At 47.3% G+C, this 27,977-nt stretch overlaps 1 protein-coding gene across 1 annotated transcript in view; it reads left to right on the top strand.

Annotated features, from left to right (window-relative positions):
* Positions 1-27,977, top strand: part of LOC115131012 (nuclear receptor coactivator 2-like) — a 221,303-nt gene that overhangs the window by 80,191 nt on the left and 113,135 nt on the right. The window contains exons 3-4 of the mRNA XM_065019247.1: positions 13,399-13,509; positions 19,560-19,732. Coding sequence (XP_064875319.1) covers positions 13,418-13,509; positions 19,560-19,732 — 265 coding nt within the window. The 5' untranslated portion in view covers positions 13,399-13,417. The remainder of the gene's footprint in view (positions 1-13,398; positions 13,510-19,559; positions 19,733-27,977) is intronic.

Consider the following 27,977-nt stretch of genomic DNA (forward strand, 5'->3'; position numbering starts at 1 on the left):
ATAGTCGTCAGGAACAGTTGATGCTCTCATGCATGTTTCAGTGTTACTTGCCCCGACGCAAGCAAGTTATTTAGCTCGTCTGGTAAGCTCGTGTCACTGGGCAGCTCTTGGCCGTATTTCCCTTTGTAGTCTGTAATAGCTAGCAAGCCCTGTCACATCCGTCGAGCGTTGGAGCTGGTGTAGTACGACTCGATCTTGGTTCTGTATTGACGCTTTGCCTGTTTGATGGTTCGTGGGAGGGCATTGCGGGATTTCTTATAAGCTTCCGGGTTAGAGTCCCGCACCTTTAGCTCAGTGCGAATGTTGCCTGTAATCCATGGCTTCTGGTTGGGGTATGTTCGTACAGTCACTGTGGGGACGACGTCCTCTGCACTTATTGATAAAGCCAGTGACTGATGTGGTGTACTCCATCGGAAATATCCTGGAGACATATTCCAGTCTGAGCTAGCAAAACAGTCCTGTAGCTTAGCATCTGCTTCATCTGACCACTTTTTTTATAGACCGAGTGACTGGTGCTTCCTGCTTTAATTTCTGCTTGTAAGCAGGAATCGGGAGGATAGAATTATGGTCAGATTTGCCAAACGGAGGGCAAGGTGGTCTAGAGTTGTTTTTTCCCCACTGGTTGCACATTTAACATGCTGATAGAAATTTGGTAAAACAAATTTAAGTTTCCCTGCATTAAAGTCCCCCGGCTACTGAGAGCGCCGCCTCTGGGTGAGCGTTTTCTGACTGTGGTGGTATGTAAACAGCTACAAAGAATACAGACGACAAACTCTCTCGGTAGGTAGTGTGGTCTACAGCTTATCATGAGATACTCAACCTCTGTCCTGGCGATATAACCTGGCCAGTTGTATGTTCTTAATGTCGTCTTTCAGCCACGACTTGGTAGGATGAACAGGCTTTCAGTTCGTCCCTTTTTTATTTTCCAGCGATTGAACATTAGCTAGCATGACGGAAGGCAAGGGCAGATTAGCCACTCGTTGCCTGATCTTCACAAGGCACCCTGATCTCTTTCCGCAAAATCTCAGTTTCCTTCTCCAGCGAATCACGGGGATCTGTGCCTGGTCGGGTGTCTGTAGTATCTCCCTCCCGTCCGGCTCATTGAAGGAAAACTCTTCGTCTAGTTTGAGGTGAGTAACCGCTGTTCTGATGTCCAGAAGCTCTTTTTCGGTCACAAGAGACTGTAGCAGAAACATTATGTACAAAACAAGTTACCAACGAGAAAAAACTAACAGAATAGCATGGTTGGTTAAGAGCCGATAAGACGGCAGACTCCAGCGCCATCATTCTGCTATCCACAATGCATCACTGTATCAGATTGAGTCAATGACATACGTCGATGACATAATTGAATCGATGACACACGTCCTGCTGTTATAATAGAAGCCCTCTGACAGAGCAGAGGAGACACACTGGAGGATTAGAGATGGCATGTTATATGACCCTGTGTAGAGACGAGAGTGAGTGTGTGTAGTGGTGCCATTGAGATGTGCCGGCTGTCATTGTCAAGGTGGCGTTAAGTTACGATGGTCACACACACACACACACACAGAGACGGTGCCTGAACAGGGGCCGCTAAGGTCAATGAGAACCAGGCAACCAATCAAATCCAACCGTCCAAAGCACTTACATGCTGTAGGGATGGCAACAGCCAATAAGATCCAACAGCTCAAAGTACTACAGGCTGGGAGGGATGGTAACAGCCAATCAGATCCATTGGGAATATAGTGACTTGCTCTGATTGGGAGAGGGACTCTGCGAATCAGATGGTGTGTTTTAAAAGTAATAGCGATGGACAATGTTAGGGCTGGTTCATATGCAACAACTCTGATGGATGGTCATTTAGAGGTGGGGAGATGCTCATGTTACATATCACCTTAAAGGACTTGACTGATGCACAGCCTAGCTAATGTAAGAATACCAATCAAATCCTCTAGCTGGATATTCTGCTGGCAGCTCAACGCTAAGCAGGCCGACACTAAGACCTCTAAGCAGCTCAACGCTAAGCAGGCCAACACTAAGACCTCTAAGCAGCTCAACGCTAAGCAGGCCGACACTAAGACCTCTAAGCAGGCCGACACTAAGCAGCTCAACACTAAGCAGCTCAACACTAAGCAGCTCAACACTAAGCAGGCCGACACTAAGACCTCTAAGCAGCTCAACACTAAGCAGGCCGACACTAAGCAGGCCAACACTAAGACCTCTAAGCAGGCCAACACTAAGCAGGCCGACACTAAGACCTCTAAGCAGGCCAACACTAAGCAGGCCAACACTAAGACCTCTAAGCAGGCCGACACTAAGCAGCTCAACACTAAGCAGGCCGACACTAAGACCTCTAAGCAGCTCAACACTAAGCAGGCCAACACTAAGACCTCTAAGCAGGCCGACACTAAGCAGCTCAACACTAAGCAGGCCAACACTAAGACCTCTAAGCAGCTCAACACTAAGCAGGCCAACACTAAGACCTCTAAGCAGCTCGACACTAAGCAGGCCAACACTAAGACCTCGAAGCAGCTCGACACTAAGCAGGCCGACACTAAGCAGGCCAACACTAAGCAGGCCAACACTAAGCAGGCCAACACTAAGACCTCGAAGCAGCTCGACACTAAGCAGGCCGACACTAAGCAGGCCGACACTAAGCAGGCCGACACTAAGCAGGCCAACACTAAGCAGGTCAACACTAAGCAGGCCAACACTAAGACCTCTAAGCAGCTCGACACTAAGCAGGCCGACACTAAGCAGGCCAACACTAAGCAGGCCGACACTAAGCAGGCCGACACTAAGCAGGCCGACACTAAGCAGGTCAACACTAAGCAGGCCAACACTAAGACCTCTAAGCAGCTCGACACTAAGCAGGCCGACACTAAGCAGGCCAACACTAAGCAGGCCAACACTAAGCAGGCCGACACTAAGACCTCGAAGCAGCTCGACACTAAGCAGGCCAACACTAAGCAGGCCAACACTAAGACCTCTAAGCAGCTCGACACTAAGCAGGCCGACACTAAGCAGGCCGAGACTAAGACCTCTAAGCAGCTCGACACTAAGCAACTCGACACCAAGCAGGCCGTCACCAGGAACACCAAGCAGGCCGTCACCAGGAACACCAAGCAGGCCGTCTCCAGGAACACCAAGCAGGCCGTCTCCAGGAACACCAAGCAGGCCGTCTCCAGGAACACCAAGCAGGCCGTCTCCAGGAACACCAAGCAGGCCGTCTCCAGGAACACCAAGCAGGCCGTATCCAGGAACACCAAGCAGGCCGTCTCCAGGAACACCAAGCAGGCCGTCTCCAGGAACACCAAGCAGGCCGTCTCCAGGAACACCAAGCAGGCCGTCTCCAGGAACACCAAGCAGGCCGTCTCCAGGAACACCAAGCAGGCCGTCTCCAGGAACACCAAGCAGGCCGTCTCCAGGAACACCAAGCAGGCCGTCTCCAGGAACACCAAGCAGGCCGTCTCCAGGAACACCAAGCAGGCACCAAGAGCAGCATTAGGACATGCGGAGACCCCGAGAGCAGCACTAGGACATGCGGAGACCCGAGAGAAGCACTAGGACATGCGGAGACCCTGAGAGCAGCACTAGGACATGCGGAGACTCCGAGAGAAGCACTAGGACATGCGGAGACCCCGAGAGAAGCACTAGGACATGCGGAGACCCCGAGAGAAGCACTAGGACATGCGGAGACCCCGAGAGAAGCACTAGGACATGCAGAGACCCCGAGAGCAGCATTAGGACATGCGGAGACCCCGAGAGCAGCACTAGGACATGTGGAGACCCCGAGAGAAGCACTAGGACATGCAATGTCCCCGAGAGCAGCACTAGGACATGCAATGTCCCCGAGAGCAGCACTAGGACATGTAAAGACACCCTCATGGCAATCTTCACAACTCCATAGCTTCATGCCATGTTGTTGTGGATCAGTGTCTTGTCACTCACAGTCCACACAACAATCCTGTCTTGGTCCTAAATGACACCGTAGTCTTTGCGTAGCACTATGAGTCCTGGGCAGAAGTAATTCACTATATAGGGTGTCACAAGGGATGCAGATGAGGCTCCTGACTCTGGGATGAGGCTCCTGACTCTGGGATGAGGCTCCTGACTCTGGGATGAGGCTCCTGACTCTGGGATGAGGCTCCTGACTCTGGGACGAGGCTCCTGACTCTGGGACGAGGCTCCTGACTCTGCGACCTGACTCTGCGACGAGGCTCCTGACTCTGCGACGAGGCTCCTGACTCTGCGACGAGGCTCCTGACTCTGCGACGAGGCTCCCGACTCTGCGACGAGGCTCCCGACTCTGCGACGAGGCTCCCGACTCTGCGACGAGGCTCCCGACTCTGGGACGAGGCTCCCGACTCTGGGACGAGGCTCCCGACTCTGGGACGAGGCTCCCGACTCTGGGACGAGGCTCCCGACTCTGGGACGATGGGACGAGGCTCCCGACTCTGGGACGAGGCTCCCTCCCGACTCTGCGACGAGGCTCCCTCCTGACTCTGCGACGAGGCTCCCTCCCGACTCTGCGACGAGGCTCCCGACTCTGCGACGAGGCTCCCTCCCGACTCTGCGACGAGGCTCCCGACTCTGCGACGAGGCTCCCGACTCTGCCGATAATGTCTGTCCTCTTTCACTGGTGGCATATTCAAAGCCATCAAGCTGTTAAAGAACTGTTTGTTCCCTTCACAGTAATGGAATTCTCTCTCTCTTTCTCTCTGTCTCCTTCTCTGCCTCTCTCAATTCAATTCAGTAAACTTTATTGACATGGCAAGTTAAATTACTTACATTGTCAAAGTATACATTTAACAAAAGTGGTGTGACCAACAGCAGTAATACTAGTAGTGGTGGAAATGAGATTACCATTATCAGCAACTACAACAACAATATTAATGAGAATAATAATATATTAAAGCAATAGTAGTAGACCAGTCTGAACCTGACTGAGAAGACACATGACCTGGTAGTAGACCAGTCTGAACCTGACTGAGAAGACACATGACCTGGTAGTAGACCAGTCTGAACCTGACTGAGAAGACACATGACCTGGTAGTGGATCAGTCTCAACCTGACTGAGAAGACGCATGACCTGGTAGTAGACCAGTCTGAACCTGACTGAGAAGACACATGACCTGGTAGTGGATCAGTCTCAACCTGACTGAGAAGACGCATGACCTGGTAGTATACCAGTCTGAACCTGACTGAGAAGACACATGACCTGGTAGTAGACCAGTCTGAACCTGACTGAGAAGACACATGACCTGGTAGTAGACCAGTCTGAACCTGACTGAGAAGACACATGACCTGGTAGTGGATCAGTCTCAACCTGACTGAGAAGACGCATGACCTGGTAGTAGACCAGTCTGAACCTGACTGAGAAGACACATGACCTGGTAGTGGATCAGTCTCAACCTGACTGAGAAGACGCATGACCTGGTAGTAGACCAGTCTGAACCTGACTGAGAAGACACATGACCTGGTAGTAGACCAGTCTCAACCTGACTGAGAAGACACATGACCTGGTAGTAGACCAGTCTCAACCTGACTGAGAAGACACATGACCTGGTAGTAGACCAGTCTCAACCTGACTGAGAAGACACATGACCTGGTAGTAGACCAGTCTCAACCTGACTGAGAAGACACATGACCTGGTAGTAGATCAGTCTCAACCTGACTGAGAAGACAAAACATATTATTATTATAATATTATATTATTGACATTACATTATACTTTTCACTGGATGTCCCTCAGGTTGTGGCAGGAGGACACATATTTGGCTTTTCACCCAATAAATACTAAAAAAAATTCTTAATCTTTTATAGTTACACCCCTCATAGCCTGGTTCCTCTCTAGGTTTCTTCCTAGGTTCTGGCCTTTCTAGGGAGTTTTTTCCTAGCCACCGTGCTTCTACACCTGCATTGTTTGCTGTTTGGGGTTCTATGGCTGTGTTTCTGTACAGCACTTTGTGACATCAGCTGATGTACGAAGGGCTTTATAAATACATTTGATTTGATAGTTTCAAATTCTTTGTACTGAATGAATATTTATTTCCCCAAATTATATCTTATGTCTACCTCTCCCCTGGAGCAGAGTGAGCACAGCCTGTCTCTCTGGGCAGCCAGGCTTTCTTTCTCTCTCTCTCTCTGCACCTCTCTCTCTCTGCCTCACTCTGCCCCCCCCTCTCTCTCGCTCTCTCTTTCTTCCCCCTCTCTCTCTGCCCCCCTCTCTCTCTGCCCCCACCCTCTCTCTGCCCCTCTCTCTCTCTGCCCCCCCTCTCTCTCTCTCTCTCTCTGCCCCCCCTCTCTCTGCCCCACCCTCTCTCTCTCTCTCTCTCTGCCCCACCCTCTCTCTCTCTCTCTCTCTCTCTCTGCCCCACCCCCTCTCTCTCTCTCTCTCTCTCTCTCTCTCTCTCTCTCTGCCCCCCCTCTCTCTCTGCCCCACCCTCTCTCTCTCTCTCTCTCTCTGCCCCCACCCTCTCTCTCTCTCTCTCTTTTTGCCCCACTCTCTCTCTCTCTCTTTCTGCATCTCTCTGCCTCTCCACAGCTTTGATTTCACTTATTGCTGCAACACAGACCCTGCTGTCATTAGGCTTAAGTAGGCCAATGCAATCCAGCAGGGAGATTGGCGCTAGCTAGAGCAACGGGTAACTCCTCCCTTTTGACATGTGCTGGCTGGTACTACGCTAGGCTAATGCTAGCTGAGCCATCTTATGGTACTGTTGTTCTGTGCTGTTCAGTCTCTTATGTAATGGTTGAGAACAGAACGTAGTGTGCTGTGGCCGTTACCATGGTTAACTGTGGCTCGGAGTTTAACACAACACACTGTGCTGCACCGGTCTGGCCGTCTGGCTGTTGCTCTCCCTCACTTGTTTCTCCCTAGCTCTTGCTCTAGCTGTCTTGCACCCCCCCACCCCACCCTCTCTCTCTCTATCCCTCTCCCTCTGTCTAGTACCTAACTGACCTGTCTGGTAGGACTGAACCAGAGAATCTACTGCGGTCGCTGGCTGAACAATTGTATGGAGAGGAGAGACATCAGTATACATCGCTGTGAAAAAACGTATTTTCCCCCCCCTTTAACAGATGTTCTCTATTTTTGCATATTTCTGATACTGAATGTTATCGAATATTGGCTGAAGATCTGAGGTGCTTCTACACCTGCATTGCTTGCTGTTTGGGGGTTTTAGGCTGGATTTCTGTACAGCACTTTGAGATATCAGCTGATGTACGAAGGGCTATATAAATAAATTTGATTTGATAAAGGGAATCTGAGTGAAAAAAACAACACAACAATGACTTATTTCATTTACTTCATAAACTAAGTTGTGCAAGACCCACAATGCCCCTGTGTGAAAAAGTAAATTGCCTCGTTATAACACTCGGTGACTGTTTGTGCCACCTTTTAGCTGCATAGACTCCAACCAAACACTTCCTGTAGTTATTAATCACTCTCTCACGTCGCTGCGGAGGAATTTCGTCCATCTCTTTTCCACACGGAACTGCTTTAACTCAGCAATATTTGTGGGTTTTTTTAAGCATAAACTGTTCTTTTCAAGTCCCACCACAACATCTCAATTGGGATTATGTCTGGACTTTGAAAACACAGTCAACATGAAAATGTTTAAAAAGCAACACATTTTGAAGTTTTGGAATGGCCTAGTCAAAGTCCAGACCTAATCCCAATTGAGATGATGTGGCATGACTTGAAATGAGTAGGTTGTGCTTGGAAAACACACAAATCAAATTATATTGGTCACATACACATGGTTAGCGGATGTTAATGCGAGTGTAGTGAAATGTTTGTGCTTCTAGATCAAACAGTGCAGTAATGGCTAACAAGGCATCTAACATTTCCACAACAACTACCTAACAAACACAATCTAGTAAAGGAATGAGATGAGAATATATAAGTAGTATAAATATATGGACGAGCAGTGACCGAGTGGCTGAGATGCAATAGATAGTAAAGAATAGTATACAGTATATATACATATGAGATATGTAAACATTTCTTAAAGTGTCATTATGTCGCTGAGTTAAAGCTGCCCTGCATAGAAGGACAAGATAGGGAGTGAGGGCCAGGACAGGAAGCCTAGTGGTTAGAGCGTTGGGCCAGGACAGGAAGCCTAGTGGTTAGAGCGTTGGGCCAGGACAGGAAGCCTAGTGGTTAGAGCGTTGGGCCAGGACAGGAAGCCTAGTGGTTAGAGCGTTGGGCCAGGACAGGAAGCCTAGTGGTTAGAGCGTTGGGCCAGTAACCAGCAGGTAGCCTAGTGGTTAGAGCGTTGGGCCAGGACAGGAAGCCTAGTGGTTAGAGCGTTGGGCCAGGACAGGAAGCCTAGTGGTTAGAGCGTTGGGCCAGGACAGGAAGCCTAGTGGTTAGAGCGTTGGGCCAGGACAGGAAGCCTAGTGGTTAGAGCGTTGGGCCAGTAACCAGCAGGTAGCCTAGTGGTTAGAGCGTTGGGCCAGTAACCAGCAGGTAGCCTAGTGGTTAGAGCGTTGGGCCAGGACAGGAAGCCTAGTGGTTGCGTTGGGCCAGGACAGGAAGCCTAGTGGTTAGAGCGTTGGGCCAGGACAGGAGCCAGTGGTTAGCCTAGTGGTTAGAGCGTTGGGCCAGGACAGGAAGCCTAGTGGTTAGAGCGTTGGGCCAGGACAGGAAGCCTAGTGGTTAGAGCGTTGGGCCAGGACCAGCAAGCCTAGTGGTTAGAGCGTTGGGCCAGGACAGGAAGCCTAGTGGTTAGAGCGTTGGGCCAGGACCAGGAAGCCTAGTGGTTAGAGCGTTGGGCCAGGACAGGAAGCCTAGTGGGAGCGTTGGGCCAGGACAGGAAGCCTAGTGGTTGGTTAGCCTAGTGGCGTTGGGCCAGGACAGGAAGCCTAGTGGTTAGAGCGTTGGGCCAGTAACCAGCAGGAAGCCTAGTGGTTAGACCAGGAAGCCAGGTTAGCCTAGTGGTTAGAGCGTTGGGCCAGGTAGCCTAGTGGTTAGAGCGTTGGGCCAGGACAGGGCCAGGACAGGAAGCCTAGTGGTTAGAGCGTTGGGCCAGGACAGGAAGCCTAGTGGTTAGAGCGTTGGGCCAGGACAGGAAGCCTAGTGGTTGGTTAGAGCAGGAAGCCTAGTGGTTAGAGCGTTGGGCCAGGACAGGAAGCCTAGTGGTTAGAGCGTTGGGCCAGTAACCAGCAGGTAGCCTAGTGGTTAGAGCGTTGGGCCAGTAACCAGCAGGTAGCCTAGTGGTTAGAGCGTTGGGCCAGGACAGGAAGCCTAGTGGTTAGAGCGTTGGGCCAGGACAGGAAGCCTAGTGGTTAGAGCGTTGGGCCAGGACAGGAAGCCTAGTGGTTAGAGCGTTGGGCCAGGACAGGAAGCCTAGTGGTTAGAGCGTTGGGCCAGTAACCAGCAGGTAGCCTAGTGGTTAGAGTGTTGGGCCAGGACAGGAAGCCTAGTGGTTAGAGCGTTGGGCCAGTAACCAGCAGGAAGCCTAGTGGTTAGAGCGTTGGGCCAGGACAGGAAGCCTAGTGGTTAGAGCGTTGGGCCAGGACAGGAAGCCTAGTGGTTAGAGTGTTGGGCCAGTAACCAGCAGGTAGCCTAGTGGTTAGAGCGTTGGGCCAGGACAGGAAGCCTAGTGGTTAGAGCGTTGGGCCAGGACAGGAAGCCTAGTGGTTAGAGCGTTGGGCCAGGACAGGAAGCCTAGTGGTTAGAGTGTTGGGCCAGTAACCAGCAGGAAGCCTAGTGGTTAGAGCGTTGGGCCAGTAACCAGCAGGAAGCCTAGTGGTTAGAGCGTTGGGCCAGTAACCAGCAGGAAGCCTAGTGGTTAACCAGCAGGAAGCCTAGTGGTTAGAGCGTTGGGCCAGGACAGGAAGCCTAAGAGCGTTGGGCCAGGCAGGAAGCCTAGTGGTTAGAGTGTTGGGCCAGTAACCAGCAGGTAGCCTAGTGGTTAGAGCGTTGGGCCAGTAACCAGCAGGAAGCCTAGTGGTTAGAGAGTTGGGCCAGTAACCAGCAGGAAGCCTAGTGGTTAGAGCATTGGGCCAGTAACCAGCAGGTAGCCTAGTTGGTTGGGCCAGTAACCACAGGAAGCCTAGTGGTTGTTGGGCCAGTAACCAGCAGGAAGCCTAGTGGTTAGAGAGTTGGGCCAGTAACCAGCAGGAAGCCTAGTGGTTAGAGTGTTGGGCCAGTAACCAGCAGGTAGCCTAGTGGTTAGAGTGTTGGGCCAGTAACCAGCAGGTAGCCTAGTGGTTAGTTAGAGCGTTGGGCCAGTAACCAGCAGGAAGTCTAGTGGTTAGTTAGAGCGCTAGGCCAGTAACCGAAAGGTTCCTGGATCGAATTGAGCTGACAAGGTAAAAATCTGTCGTTTTGCATCGGTAATACGACTGGTGGGATGCCAGTGGTGGGATGATGGGATGCCAGTGGTGGGATGATGGGATGCCAGTGGTGGGATGGTGGGATGATGGGATGCCAGTGGTGGGATGATGGGATGCCAGTGTTGGGATGGTGGGATGCCAGTGGTGGGATGATGGGATACCAGTGGTGGGATGGTGGGATGCCAGTGGTGGGATGGTGGGATGCCAGTGGTGGGATGGTGGGATGCCAGTAGTGGGATGGTGGGATGGTGGGATGCCAGTGTTGGGATGGTGGGATGCCAGTGGTGGGATGATGGGATGCCAGTGGTGGGATGCCAGTGGTGGGATGCCAGTGGTGGGATGCCAGTGGTGGGTGGGATGCCAGTGGTGGGATGGTGGGATGCCAGTGGTGGGATGCCAGTGCTGGGATGCCAGTGCTGGGATGGTGGGATACCAGTGGTGGGATGATGGGATGCCAGTGGTGGGATGCCAGTGGTGGGATGGTGGGATGCCAGTGGTGGGATGGTGGGATGCCAGTATGGGATGCCAGTGTTGGGATGATGGGATGCCAGTGGTGGGATGGTGGGATGCCAGTAGTGGGATGATGGGATGCCAGTGGTGGGATGGTGGGATGCCAGTGCTGGGATGGTGGGATGCCAGTGGTGGGATGGTGGGATGCCAGTGGTGGGATGGTGGGATGCCAGTGGTGGGATGGTGGGATGCCAGTGGTGGGATGGTGGGATGCCAGTGCTGGGATGGTGGGATGCCAGTGGTGGGATGATGGGATGCCAGTGGGGGGATGATGGGATGCCAGTGGTGGGATGATGGGATGCCAGTGGTGGGATGCCAGTGGTGGGATGGTGGGATACCAGTGGTGGGATGGTGGGATGCCAGTGGTGGGATGGTAGGATGTCAGTGGTGGGATGCCAGTGGTGGGATGCCAGTGGTGGGATGCTAGTGGTGGGATGCCAGTGGTGGGATGATGGGATGCCAGTGGTAGGATGATGGGATGCCAGTGGTAGGATGGTGGGATGCCAGTGGTGGGATGCCAGTGGTAGGATGTCTCACTCTCGTCTCAGTCAACAAACTGTCTCACTCTCGTCTCAGTCAACAAACTGTCTCACTCTCGTCTCAGTCAACAAACTGTCTCACTCTCGTCTCAGTCAACAAACTGTCTCACTTTCGTCACTGTCAGTGAGCACACCGTTTTTGGGGTGAGTGGGGAGCTCTCTCACTGTCTCTCCCCCCCTGTCTCTTCATCTCTCTTTCCGTCTCGCTCTCTCTCAGTACTCCCCACTCAGTGCTCTCGTTTCAGTCTCTCTGGGGAGAGTGGCACCATCAGAAGGAAATAATTGAATCTGTTTCTCCGCTCCACTTTCACTCGTTCCTCCTGCGTTGGATCAACCAGTGTCACCGGCGTTAGAAGGCACATCTGAACGTGTGTGTGTCTGTGTAAACACCTCATAGCCCACATTTTGTTACGTTACAGCCTTATTCTAAAATGGATAAATTAGTTCGTTTTTTTTCTCATCAATCTGCACAAAATAACCCATAATGACATCACAATACCCCATAATGACATCACAATACCCCATAATGACAAAGCAAAACAGGTTTTTAGAAATGTTTGCAGACGTATTATAAATTTTAAAAACTTTACTCAGTACTTTGTTGAAGCACCTTTTGCAGCGATCACAGCCTTGAGTCCTCTTGGGTATGACGCTACAAGCTTGGCAAACCTGTATTTAGGGAGTTTCTCCCATTCTTCTCTGCAGATCCTCTCAAACTCTGTCAGATTGGATGAGGAGTGTCGCTGCACAGCAATTTAAGGTCTCTCCAGAGATTTGATAGGGTTCAAGTCAGGGCTCTGGCTGGGCCACTCAAGAACATTCAGAGACTTGTCCCGAAGCCACTCCTGCGTTGTCTTGGCTCTGTGCTTAGGGTGGTTGTCCTGTTGGAAGGAGAACCTTCGCCTCAGTCTGAGGTCCTGAGCGCTCTGGAGTAGGTTATTTTGTGAAGGATCTCTCTGTACTTTTCTCTGTTTATCTTTCCTTCGCTCCTGACTAGTTTCCCAGTCCCTGCCGCTGAAAAACCTCCCCACAGCATGATTCTGCCACCACCATGCTTCACCGTAGGGATGGTGCCAGGTTTCCTCCAGATGTGACGCTTGGCATTCAAGCCAAAGAGTTACATTTTGGTTTCATCAGACCAGACAATCTTGTTTCTCATGGTCTAAAAATCCTTTAAGTGTCTTCTGGCAAAGTCCCAGCTGTGCTGTTTACTGATGAGTGGCTTCCGTCTGGCCACTCTACCATAAATGACTGATTGGTGGAGTGCCGCAGAGCTGGGTGTCCTTCTGGAAGGTTCTCTCATCTCCACAGAGGAACTCTAGAGCTCTTTCAGAGTGACCATCGGGTTCTTGGTCACCTCCCTGACCCAAGGCCCTTCTCCCCCGATTGCTCAGTTTGACCGGGAGGCCAACTCTAGGAAGAGTCTTGGTGGTTCCAAACTTCTTCCATTTAAGAATGATGGAGGCCACTGTGTTCATGGGGACCTTCAATGCTGCAGAAATGTTTTGGTACCTTTCCCCAGATCTGTGCCTCGAGACAATCCTGTCTCTGAGCTCTACGGACAATTCATTTGACCTCATGGCTTGGTTTTTGCTCTGACATGCTCTATCAACTGTGGGACCTTTAAATAGACAGGCGTGCCTTTCCAAATCATGTCCAGTCAGTTGAATTTACCACAGCTGGACTCCAAGTTGTAGAAACATCTAAAGGAAGATCAATGGAAGTAGGATGCACCTGAGCTCCATTTTGAGTCTCATAGCAAAGGGTCTGAATACTTTTTTTCTAACATTTCCTAATAACATTTGGTCACGTAGAGGGTATTGTGTGTAGATTCATTATACTGTTTAATTTCATTTAAATCATTTTAGAATAAGGCTGTACCTTAACCAAGTGTGGAAGAAGTGAAGGGGTCTGAATACTTTCCGAATGCAAGTCTAACCTCTGTTCTGTGTGAAATAAGTCTGAACTCTGTTCTGTGTGAAATAAGTCTAACCTCTGTTCTGTGTGTTCCCTGTAACAGACGCTGATATGCAGTGAGGATGAGTGGCATTGGTGAAAACCCCTCGAACCCTGCTGCCAGGGCCGAGTCGCGGAAACGCAAAGAATGTTCCTCTGACCTGTTGGGTCCCAGGTAGGAACAGCTGTCTTTACTATGCTAAATCTACTACACTATACTATACTGAACTATACTATACTGAACTATACTATACTGAACTATACTATACTAAACTATACTGAACTATACTATACTGAACTATACTATACTGAACTATACTATACTGAACTATACTATACTGAACTATACTATACTGAACTATACTATACTGAACTATACTATACTGAACTATACTATACTAAACTATACTGAACTATACTATACTGAACTATACTATACTGAACTATACTATACTGAACTATACTATACTGAACTATACTATACTGAACTATACTATACTGAACTATACTATACTAAACTATACTATACTGAACTATACTATACTGAACTATACTATACTGAACTATACTATACTAAACTTTACTATACTAAACTTTACTATACTAAACTTTACTATACTAAACTATACTATACTGAACTATACTATACTAAACTATACTATACTGAACTATACTTTACTATACTCTACTATACTGAACTCTACTATACGGAACTCTACTATACGGAACTCTACTATACGGAACTCTACTCTACTATACTAAACTATACTGAACTATACTATACTAAACTTTACTATACTCTACTATACTGAACTCTACTATACGGAACTCTACTATACTATACTGAACTCTACTATACTATACTGAACTTTACTATACTCTACTATACTGAACTCTACTATACTGAACTCTACTATACGGAACTCTACTATACGGAACTCTACTATACGGAACTCTACTATACTATACTGAACTCTACTATACTATACTGAACTCTACTATACTATACTAAACTTTACTATACTAAACTTTACTATACTATACTAAACTTTACTATACTAAACTTTACTATACTAAACTTTACTATACTAAACTATACTATACTGAACTATACTATACTAAACTATACTGAACTATACTATACTAAACTTTACTATACTCTACTATACTGAACTCTACTATACTGAACTCTACTATACTGAACTCTACTATACGGAACTCTACTATACTATACTGAACTCTACTATACTGAACTCTACTATACTATACTGAACTTTACTATACTCTACTATACTGAACTCTACTATACGGAACTCTACTATACGGAACTCTACTATACTATACTGAACTCTACTATACTATACTGAACTCTACTATACTGTACTGAACTCTACTATACTAAACTTTACTATACTAAACTCTACTATACGGAACTCAACTATATTGAACTCTACTATACTATACTGAACTCTACTATACTGAATTCTACTATACTATACTAAACTAAATGGAACTCTACTCTACCGTACTAAACTCTACTATACTAAACTAAATGGAACTCTACTCTACCGTACTAAACTCTACTATACTAAACTAAATGGAACTCTACTATACCATACTAAACTCTACTAAACTAAATGGAACTCTACTTTACCATACTAAACTCTGCTAAACTAAATGGAACTCTACTTTACCATACTAAACTCTACTATACTAAACTAAATTGAACTCTACTCTACCGTACTAAACTCTACTATACTAAACTAAATGGAACTCTACTTTACCATACTAAACTCTACTATACTAAACTAAATGGAACTCTACTCTACCATACTAAACTCTACTAAACTAAATGGAACTCTACTTTACCATACTAAACTCTACTATACTAAACTAAATTGAACTCTACTCTACCGTACTAAACTCTACTATACTAAACTAAACGGAGCTCTACTTTACCATACTAAACTCTACTATACTAAACTAAATGGAACTCTACCATACTAAACTAAATTGAACTCTACTCTACCGTACTAAACTCTACTATACTAAACTAAACGGAACTCTACTTTACCATACTAAACTCTACTATACTAAACTAAATGGAACTCTACTCTACCATACTAAACTCTACTAAACTAAATGGAACTCTACTTTACCATACTAAACTCTGCTATACTAAACTAAATTGAACTCTACTCTACCGTACTAAACTCTACTATACTAAACTAAATGGAACTCTACTTTACCATACTAAACTCTACTATACTAAACTAAATGGAACTCTACTTTACCATACTAAACTCTACTATACTAAACTAAATGGAACTCTACCATACTAAACTAAATGGAACTCTACTCTTCCGTACTAAACTCTACTATACTAAACTAAATGGAACTCTACTCTACCATACTAAACTCTACTAAACTAAATTGAACTCTACTCTACCGTACTAAACTCTACTATACTAAACGGAACTCTACTTTACCATACTAAACTCTACTATACTAAACTAAATGGAACTCTACTCTACCATACTAAACTCTACTAAACTAAATGGAACTCTACTCTACCATACTAAACTCTACTAAACTAAATGGAACTCTACTTTACCATACTAAACTCTGCTATACTAAACTAAATTGAACTCTACTCTACCGTACTAAACTCTACTATACTAAACTAAATGGAACTCTACCATACTAAACTAAATGGAACTCTACTTTACCATACTAAACTCTGCTATACTAAACTAAATGGAACTCTACTTTACCATACTAAACTCTACTATACTAAACTAAATGGAACTCTACTCTACCGTACTAAACTAAATGGATCTCTACTCTACCATACTAAACTAAATGGAACTCTACTATACTAAACTAAATGGAACTCTACTCTACCGTACTAAACTAAATGGATCTCTACTCTACTATACTAAACTAAATGGAACTCTACTATACTAAACTAGATGGAACTCTACTCTACCGTACTAAACTCTACTATACTAAACTAAATGGAACTCTACTCTACCATACTAAACTCTACTATACTAAACTAAATGGAACTCTACTCTACCATACTAAACTCTACTATACTAAACTAAATGGAACTCTACTCTACCATACTAAACTCTACTATACTAAACTAGATGGAACTCTACTCTACCATACTAAACTCTACTATACTAAACTAAATGGAACTCTACTCTACCATACTAAACTAAATGGAACTCTACTTTACCATACTAAACTAAATGGAACTCTACTTTACCATACTAAACTCTACTATACTAAACTAAATGGAACTCTACTCTACTATACTAAACTAAATGGAACTCTACTCTACTATACTAAACTAAATGGAACTCTACTTTACCATACTAAACTAAATGGAACTCTACTCTACTATACTAAACTAAATGGAACTCTACTATACCATACTAAACTCTACTAAACTACTTTGCTCTTATTCTAACGTTCTATAGGCAACTCAAACACTAGAGACTGAGCACTGCTCCAAGTCTACACAGTACCTTCAGGATGCTATAGGCCTGTTAGTGGAGTTATAAACTACTTATCATAAGCCTAACTTTATGTAAGAGGTCAGACCTGATTATTTAACTAAACGTACAGTTAAATAAGCTGATATGGCTGACCGATTGGCTGGCTGACCGATTGGCTGGCTGACCGATTGGCTGGCTGACCGATTGGCTGGCTGACCGCCTGGCTGGCTGACCGATTGGCTGGTTGACCGATTGGCTGGCTGACCGCCTGGCTGGCTGACTGATTGGCTGGCTGACCTCCTGGCTGGCTGACCGCCTGGCTGGCTGACCGCCTGGCTGGCTGACCGCCTGGCTGGCTGACCGATTGGCTGGCTGACCTCCTGGCTGGCTGACCTCCTGGCTGGCTGACCTCCTGGCTGGCTGACCGCCTGGCTGGCTGACCGATTGGCTGGCTGACTCGGCTGACCGCCTGGCTGGCTGACCGCCTGGCTGGCTGACCGCCTGGCTGGCTTACCGCCTGGCTGGCTGACTGCCTGGCTGGCTGACTGCCTGGCTGGCTGACCGATTGGCTGGCTGACTCGGCTGACCGCCTGGCTGGCTGACCGATTGGCTGGCTGACTGCCTGGCTGGCTGACCGATTGGCTGGCTGACCGATTGGCTGGCTGACCGCCTGGCTGACTGACCGATTGGCTGGCTGACCGCCTGGCTAGCTGACCGATTGGCTGGTTGGCTGATCATGATTATGATGGTTGCCAACCCTATAGTTCTGTCATGATTATAACTCTGGTTCGACACCTGTCACCTGTCTACTGCTTCCTAATTATTGGTGTATGAATCAGGTGCTACCGGTTCATCAAGGCACAGACAAACAGACTCCTAAACAGCTTCTATCCCCTGACAACTAATGCTCTCCCTCACACCTACACTGCTGCTAAAATGATTATTGATTAGTTTATTACCGCCACTACACTTCTGCTAAAATGATTATTGATTAGTTTATTACTTTCACTCCACTGCTGTTTGCTGATTTCAGTTACCATTATAATCTATCCATTTATCCTGCTTCTGGTCACACTTACTCCTGTTTACATACACAGGGCATTCAGAACGTATTCAGACCCATTGACTTATTGCACATTTTGTTAAATTACAGCCTTATTCTAAAATTGATTTAAATAGTTTTTTTCCCCCTCATCAATTTACACACAATATCCCATAATGACAAAGAATTATTTTTTGGGGAAAATGTATAAACAACAACAATCCAGATATATAAAATTTTTACATAAATATTCAGACCCTTTACTCAGTACTTTGTTGAAGCACCTTTGGCAGCGATTACAGCATCAAATGTTATTGGGTATGAGGCTCCAAGCTTCGCACACCTGTATTCGGGGAGTTTCCCCCATTCTTCTCTGCAGATCCTCTCAAACTCTGTCAGGCTGGATGGGGAGCGTCGCTGCACAGCTATTTTCAGGTCTCTCCAGAGATGCTTGATCAGGTTTAAGACTGGCTCTGGCTGGGCCATTCAAGGACATTCAGAGATTTATCCCGAAGCCACTCCTGCGTTGTCCTGGCTGTGTGCTTAGGGTCGTTGTCCTGTTGAAAGGTCTGAGGTCATGAGTGCTCTGGAGCAGGTTTTCATCAAGGATTTCTCTGTAGTTACTCTCTTAATCTTTCCCTCGAGTCTGACTAGTCTCCCAGTCCCTGCCGCAGAAAACATCCCCACAGCATGATGCTGCCACCACCATGCTTCATCGTAGTGATGCTGCCACCACCATGCTTCATCGTAGTGATGCTGCCACCACCATGCTTCATCGTAGTGATGCTGCCACCACCATGCTTCATCGTAGTGATGCTGCCACCACCATGCTTCATCATAGTGATGCTGCCACCACCATGCTTCATCGTAGTGATGCTGCTACCACCATGCTTCATCGTAGTGATGCTGCCACCACCATGCTTCATCGTAGTGATGCTGCCACCACCATGCTTCATCGTAGGGATGGTGGCAGGTTTCCTCCAGACGTGACTCTTGGCAATTAGGCCAAGGAGTTCAATCTTGCTTTCATCAGACCAGACAATCTTTCTTCTCATGGTCTGAGTCCATTAGGTGCCTTTTGGCAAACTCCAAGCTGTTGTCATGTACCGTTTTTACTACCGGTAACACATTGGACAGCTAAGCACAGTTCTATCAGTGTGAACAGAGTCAGGAATGTGAAGCTAATGCTCTACTTTCTCTCTCTACATGTCTCTCTCTCTCTTTCTGTCTGTCTGACTCTCTGTATTTCTCCCTGTCTGTCTGTCTTTCTAACCGTCTCCCTCTCTTGGTCTCTCTATATCTGTCCCTACCTCTGCCCCCCCCCTCCCTGTCTCATGCTGCCTGCCCCCGCCCCCTCCCTGTCTCATGCTGCCTGCCCCCGCCCCCTCCCTGTCTCATGCTGCCTGCCCCCCTCCCTGTCTCATGCTGCCTGCCCCCGCCCCCTCCCTGTCTCATGCTGCCTGCCCCCGCCCCCTCCCTGTCTCATGCTGCCTGCCCCCGCCCCCTCCCCTGTCTCATGCTGCCCCCCTCCCTGTCTCATGCTGCCCCCCCCCTCCCTGTCTCATGCTGCCCCCCCTCCCTGTCTCATGCTGCCCCCCTCCCTGTCTCATGCTGCCCCCCCTCCCTGTCTCATGCTGCCCCCCTCCCTGTCTCATGCTGCCCCCCCTGTCTCCTCAGCCCCAAACAAAGCATCGAGAAGAGAAACCGTGAGCATGAGAACAAGTACATTGAGGAGCTGGCCGAGCTGATCTTCGCCAACTTCAACGACATCGATAATTTCAACGTCAAACCAGACAAATGTGCTATCCTGAAGGAGACTGTCAAACAGATACGACAGATCAAGGAGCAAGGTACAATACACTACACTGCACTGCACTACACTGCACTGCACTGCACTACACTGCACTGCACTACACTGCACTGCACTACAATACGCTGCACTGCACTACAATACACTGCAATGCACTACAATACACTGCACTACACTACACTACAATACACTGCACTACAATACACTGCACTACAATACACTACACTGCACTACACTACAATACACTACACTGCACTACAATACACTACAATACACTGTGCTACAATACACTACACTGCAATACACTACACTACACTGGTACAATACACTGCACTACAATACACTACACTGCACTACAATACACTACAATACACTGCACTACAATACACTGCACTACTCTACACTACAATACACTGTACTACAATACCCTGCACTACAATACACTGCACCACAATACACTGCACTACAATACACTGCACCACAATACACTGCACTACAATACACTGCACTACAATACACTGAACTACAATACACTACAATACACTGCACTACAATACGCTGCACTGCACTACAATACACTGCACTACAATACACTGCACTACAATACAATACACTACAATACACTGCACTACAATACATTGCACTACAATACAATACACTGCACTACAATACACTGCACTACAATACACTGCACTACACTACACTGCACTACAATACACTGCACTACAATACACTGCACTACAATACACTACACTGCACTACAATACACTACAATACACTGCGCTACAATACACGACACTGCAATACACTACACTACACTGGTACAATACACTGCACTACAATACACTGCACTACAATACACTGCACTACAATACACTGCACTACAATACACTGCACTACAATACACTGCACTACAATACACTGAACTACAATACACTACGCTACAATACACTGCGCTACAATACACTGAACTACAATACACTGCGCTACAATACACTGAACTACAATACACTACACTACAATACACTACACTACACTGCACTACAATACACTGCACTACAATACACTGCACTACAATACACTACACTGCAATACACTACACTGCACTACAATACACTACGCTACAATACACTGCGCTACAATACACGACACTGCAATACACTACACTACACTGGTACAATACACTGCACTACAATACACTGCACTACAATACACTGCACTACAATACACTGCACTACAATACACTGAACTACAATACACTACGCTACAATACACTGCGCTACAATACACTGAACTACAATACACTGCACTACAATACACTGCACTACAATACACTACACTGCACTACAATACACTACAATACACTGCGCTACAATACACAACACTGCAATACACTACACTACACTGGTACAATACACTGCACTACAATACACTGCACTACAATACACTGCACTACAATACACTGAACTACAATACACTACACTACAATACACTGCGCTACAATACACTGAACTACAATACACTGCGCTACAATACACTGAACTACAATACACTGCGCTACAATACACTGAACTACAATACACTACACTACAATACACTGCACTACAATACACTACACTACAATACACTGCACTACAATACACTACACTACAATACACTGAACTACAATACACTACACTACAATACACTGCACTACAATACACTACACTACAATACACTGCACTACAATACACTGCACTACAATACACTGAACTACAATACACTGAACTACAATACACTGCGCTACAATACACTACACTGCAATACTCTATAATACACTGGTACAATACAATACACTGCACTACAATACACTGCACTACAATACACTACACTACAATACACTGCACTGCACTACAATACACTACACTACAATACACTGCACTGCACTACAATACACTGCACTACAATACACTACACTACAATACACTGCACTACAATACACTACACTACAATACACTGCACTGCACTACACTACAATACACTGGTACAATACACTGCACCACAATACACTACACTACACTGGTACAATACACTGCACTGCACTACAATACACTACACTGCACTACAATACACTGCACTGCACTACAATACACTACACTGCACTACAATACAATACTAGATCACTTTTGTACCAAATATATCTTAAATCAGTATATATATTTTTCCTTCTGTCATGTGTAATATCAGGATGGCAATATGTTGTATAATGGCGCAGTCATTATTTTAATTCATGATTTCTTTTTGGGGGGGGGGGGGGGGGCTTGGGCTCTTATATAGGCCTATGAATGAGCTCAAATATGCATATAGGAAGTGCTGTCCATTTCATTGTGTTAGACTTTGAAACAACATCCACAAAGACCATGTTTTACACTCTTGTTGAACTTCTTTCTTCAAATTGACCAATCACAGTGAGGTCAGTTTTAAAAGCCTGATTCTGTTTTGGTGACTTGTGTTTTGATGTGATTTTCAATGCATTTATATTGATGTCAGAGTGGTTAGAGGGACAGTAGAGGCCTGAGTACCAGGCCATTAGGACCTGATGGAGGGACAATAGAGCCCTGAGTACCAGGCCATTAGGACCTGATGGAGGGACAATAGAGCTCTGAGTACCAGGCCATTAGGACCTGATGGAGGGACAGTAGGGCCCTGAGTACCAGGCCATTAGGACCTGATGGAGGGACAGTAGAGCCCTGAGTACCAGGCCATTAGGACCTGATGGAGGGACAATAGAGCCCCGAGTACCAGGCCATTAGGACCTGATGGAGGGACAATAGAGCCCTGAGTACCAGGCCATTAGGACCTGATGGAGGGACAGTGGAGCCCTGAGTACCAGGCCATTAGGACCTGATGGAGGGACAGTAGAGCCCTGAGTACCAGGCCATTAGGACCTGATGGAGGGACAATAGAGCTCTGAGTACCAGGCCATTAGGACCTGATGGAGGGACAGTAGGGCCCTGAGTACCAGGCCATTAGGACCTGATGGAGGGACAGTAGAGCCCTGAGTACCAGGCCATTAGGACCTGATGGAGGGACAATAGAGCCCCGAGTACCAGGCCATTAGGACCTGATGGAGGGACAATAGAGCCCTGAGTACCAGGCCATTAGGACCTGATGGAGGGACAGTGGAGCCCTGAGTACCAGGCCATTAGGACCTGATGGAGGGACAGTAGAGCCCTGAGTACCAGGCCATTAGGACCTGATGGAGGGACAATAGAGCCCCGAGTACCAGGCCATTAGGACCTGATGGAGGGACAATAGAGCCCTGAGTACCAGGCCATTAGGACCTGATGGAGGGACAGTAGACCCTTGTCATCACCAATCATCTGAACATTTAGTCTGGACCACATCACATCAACTGATCTGTCCTTTGATAGCCATTCATGAAAATCCTTGGAAGGTGCTAGCTATTTAAAACATTAATTAAGTCGTCTAACTTATGTTCTTTTGAGTGTTTCTTATCTCAGCACATCGTCTGTACATTCTCCTTAAATTGGTGGATTGTCAACATGGTGGATTTTATCAACTACAGTGCATTCATAAAGTTTTCACACCCATTGACTTTTCCCACGTTTTTGTTAATGTGTAGAAATTAAATAATGTATTAAATATAATTAAATAATTAAATAATTTCTACACATAACACCCCATAACGACAAAGCAAAATCAGGTTTTTTAGACATTTTTGCCAGTGTGTAAAAAAAACTTTAAAAAAACTGAAATACCTTATTTATTTATTCATACCCTTTGCTATGAGGCTCAAAATTGAGCTCAGGTGCATCCTGTTTCTATTGATCTTCCTTGCGATGTTTCTATAACTTGATTGGAGTCCACCTGTGGTAAATTCAATGGATTGGACATGATTTGTAAAGGCACACACCTGTCTATACTGTATAAGGTCACACAGTTGATAGTGCATGTCAGTGCAAAAACCAAGCCATGAGGTCAAAGGAATTGTCCGTAGAGCTCTGAGACAGGATTGTGTCGAGGCACAGATCTGGGGAAAGGTACCAAAACATTTCTACAGCATTTGAAGGTCCCCAAGAACACAGTGGCCTCCATCATTCTTAAATGAAAGAAGTTTGGAACCACCAAGACTCTTCCTAGAGCTGGCCGCCCGGCCAAACTGAGTAATCAGAGGAGAAGGGCCTTGGTCAGGGAGGTGTCCAAGAACCCAATGGTCACTCTGAAAGCGCTGCAGAGTTCCTCTGTGGAGATGGGAGAACCTTCCAGAAGGACAAATATTTCTGCAGCACTCCACCAACCAGGCCTTTATGTTAGAGTGGCCAGATTGAAGGACACATGACAGCCCGCTTGGAGTTTGCCAGAAGACACCTAAAGGACTCTCACACCATGAGAACCAAGATTGTCTGGTCTGATGAAACCAAGATGGAACTGTTTGGCCTGAATGCCAAGCGTCACGTTTGGAGGAAACCTGGCACCATCCCTACGGTGAAGCATGGTGGTGGCAGAATCATGCTGTGGGGAGGTTTTTCTGGGAGACTAGTCAGGAACGAGGGAAAGATGAACGGAGCAAAGTACAGAGAGATCATTGATGAAAACCTGTTCCAGAGCGCTCTGGACCTCAGACTGGGGTGAACATTCACCTTCCAACAGGACAACAACCCTAAGCACTCAGCCAAGACAACGCAGGAGTGGCTTCGGGACGAGTCTCTGAATGTCCTTCAGTGAGTAATGATGTACTTATTGCAGCGCTGTGCTGGTTTACCGAAGTCTGCTGGTCCTGCACCCAGACCTGCTGCATCAACGTGTGTCCTGCACCAGACCTGCTGCATCAACGCGTGTCATGCAGGACGGAGGATGCTGCTTCTCACATCGTGTGTCATGCAGGACGAAGGATGCTTGCTTCTCATTGTCGACTCTTTCTCCTCTGTTTTCACACAGTGGAAAATAGAAATGTGTGTGCTGCCAGCGTTACTAGTGCCTCACGATTCCTCTTCTCTTCCTCTCATCCTTCTCTTCCTTTACTCTTCCTTTCCTCTCCTCTTTCTTTCCTCCTCTTCTCTTCTCTCCTCTTCCTCTCCTCTTCTCTCCTCTTTCTTTCCTCTTCTCTTCTCTCCTCTTCCTCTCCTCTTCTCTCCTCTTTCTTTCCTCCTCTTCTCTCCTCCTCCTTCTCCCTCTCCTCTTCCTTTCCTACTCTCTCCTTCTTTGTTCCCTAGCTCCTCCTCACAGACCCAGCCCTAGCTCTTCCTCACAGACCCAGCCCTAGCTCTTCCTCACAGACCCAGCCCTAGCTCTTCCTCACAGACCCAGCCCTAGCTCCTCCTCACAGACCCAGCCCTAGCTCCTCCTCACAGACCCAGCCCTAGCTCCTCCTCACAGACCCAGCCCTAGCTCCTCCTCACAGACCCAGCCCTAGCTCCTCCTCACAGACCCAGCCCTAGCTCCTCCTCACAGACCCAGCCCTAGCTCCTCCTCACAGACCCAGCCCTAGCTCCTCCTCACAGACCCAGCCCTAGCTCCTCCTCACAGACCCAGCCCTAGCTCTTCCTCACAGACCCAGCCCTAGCTCTTCCTCACAGACCCAGCCCTAGCTCTTCCTCACAGACCCAGCCCTAGCTCTTCCTCACAGACCCAGCCCTAGCTCCTCCTCACAGACCCAGCCCTAGCTCCTCCTCAAAGACCCAGCCCTAGCTCTTCCTCACAGACCCAGCCCTAGCTCTTCCTCACAGACCCAGCCCTAGCTCTTCCTCACAGACCCAGCCCTAGCTCTTCCTCACAGACCCAGCCCTAGCTCCTCCTCACAGACCCAGCCCTAGCTCTTCCTCACAGACCCAGCCCTAGCTCTTCCTCACAGACCCAGCCCTAGCTCTTCCTCACAGACCCAGCCCTAGCTCTTCCTCACAGACCCAGCCCTAGCTCTTCCTCACAGACCCAGCCCTAGCTCTTCCTCACAGACCCAGCCCTAGCTCTTCCTCACAGACCCAGCCCTAGCTCCTCCGCAAAGACCCAGCCCTAGCTCCTCCGCAAAGACCCAGCCCTAGCTCCTCCGCAAATACCCAGCCCTAGCTTTTCCGCACAGACCCAGCCCTAGCTTTTCCGCACAGACCCAGCCCTAGCTCTTCCTCACAGACCCAGCCCTAGCTCTTCCTCACAGACCCAGCCCTAGCTCTTCCTCACAGACCCAGCCCTAGCTCTTCCTCACAGACCCAGCCCTAGCTCTTCCTCACAGACCCAGCCCTAGCTTTTCCTCACAGACCCAGCCTCCTCACAGACACTCATCTTTAGAACAGACTGTGCTCTGAACATAAGGGGTCTCTGCATGCATATTAACCCTGACTAATCACTGACTGGAGGAGATATAAAGGATCCTACACTGTCTGTAGATATGAATTACACAGACTCTTCACCTATAAACTATATACTGTAGATATGAATTACACTGACTCTTCACCTATAAACTATATACTGTAGAGGAATTACACTGACTCTTCACCTATAAACTATATACTGTAGATGAATTACAGACTCTTCACCTATAAACTATATACTGTAGATATGAATTACACTGACTCTTCACCTATAAACTATATACTGTAGAGGAATTACACTGACTCTTCACCTATAAACTATATACTGTAGATAGGAATTACACTGACTCTTCACCTATAAACTATATACTGTAGATAGGAATTACACTGACTCTTCACCTATAAACTATATACTGTAGATGAATTACACTGACTCTTCACCTATAAACTATATACTGTAGATGAATTACACTGACTCTTCACCTATAAACTATATACTGTAGATGAATTACACTGACTCTTCACCTATAAACTATATACTGTAGATGAATTACACTGACTCTTCACCTATAAACTATATACTGTAGATGAATTACACTGACTCTTCACCTATAAACTATATACTGTAGATATGACCGACTCTCTCTCTCCACTTTATAATCATTTAATAAGCCACTTTTATAATTTTTTATTATATTTACATTTTTACCTCTTTTTCTCCCCAATTTCACGGTATCCAATTGGTAGTTACAGTCTTGTCTCATCGTTGCAACTACCGTACAGACTCGGGAGAGGCGAAGGCCGAGAGCCGTGCGTCCTCCGAAACACAACCCATCCAAGCCGGCACTGCTTCTTGACACAACGCCCACTTACCCCGGCAGCCTGCCGCACCAATGTGTCGGAGGAAACACCGTACACCTGGCGACCGTGTCAGCTTGCACTGCACCCGGCCCGCCACAGGAGTCGCTAGTGAGCGATGGGACAAGGACATCCCTGCCGGGCAAACCCTCCCCTAACCCGGACGACGCCGAGCCAATTGTGCGCCGTCTCATTGGTCTCCCGGTCGGCTGCGATAGAGCCTGGACTTGAACCCAGAATCTCTAGTGGCACAGCTAGCACTGCCATGCAGTGCCTTAGACCACTGTACTGCGATGCAGTGCCTTAGACCACTGTACTGTGATGCAGTGCCTTAGACCACTGTACTGCGATGCAGTGCCTTAGACCACTGTACTGCGATGCAGTGCCTTAGACCACTCTACTGCGATGCAGTGCCTTAGACCACTGCGCCACTCAGGAGGCTGCATTATAAAGGCACCTGTAATAAAAGTTACATTTAAGTATTAGTGAGACTAATGCTCATCTATTAACAGTACAGTGGTATGGCCTTATCTAATACTGTCACTACAGTGGTATGGCCTTATCTAATACTGTCAGTACAGAGGTATGGCCTTATCTAATACTGTCAGTACAGTACTGTGGTATGGCTATTCAAATTGCTACCTATTAGGCTACCCCCTGCTGCTACACTTTGTTTGTTATCTATGCATAGTCACGTTAACTCTACCTACATGGACATATTACCTCGACTAACCGGTGCCCCCGCACATTGACTCTGTACCGGTACCCCCTGTATGTAGCCTCCACATTGACTCTGTACCGGTACCCCCTGTATATAGCCTCCACATTGACTCTGTACCGGTACCCCCTGTATATAGCCTCCACATTGACTCTGTACCGGTACCCCCTGTATATAGCCTCCAAATTGACTCTGTACCGTAACACCCTGTATATAGCCTCCACATTGACTCTGTACTGGTACCCCCTGTATATAGCCTCCACATTGACACTGTACCGGTACCCCTGTATATAGCCTCCACATTGACTCTGTACCGGTACCCCCTGTATATAGTCTCCACATTGACTCTGTACCAGTACCCCCTGTATATAGCCTCCACATTGACTCTGTACCGGTACCCC

The sequence above is a fragment of the Oncorhynchus nerka genome, linkage group LG6 (assembly GCF_034236695.1).
Source record: "Oncorhynchus nerka isolate Pitt River linkage group LG6, Oner_Uvic_2.0, whole genome shotgun sequence".
NCBI classification, from domain to species: Eukaryota; Metazoa; Chordata; class Actinopteri; order Salmoniformes; family Salmonidae; genus Oncorhynchus; species Oncorhynchus nerka.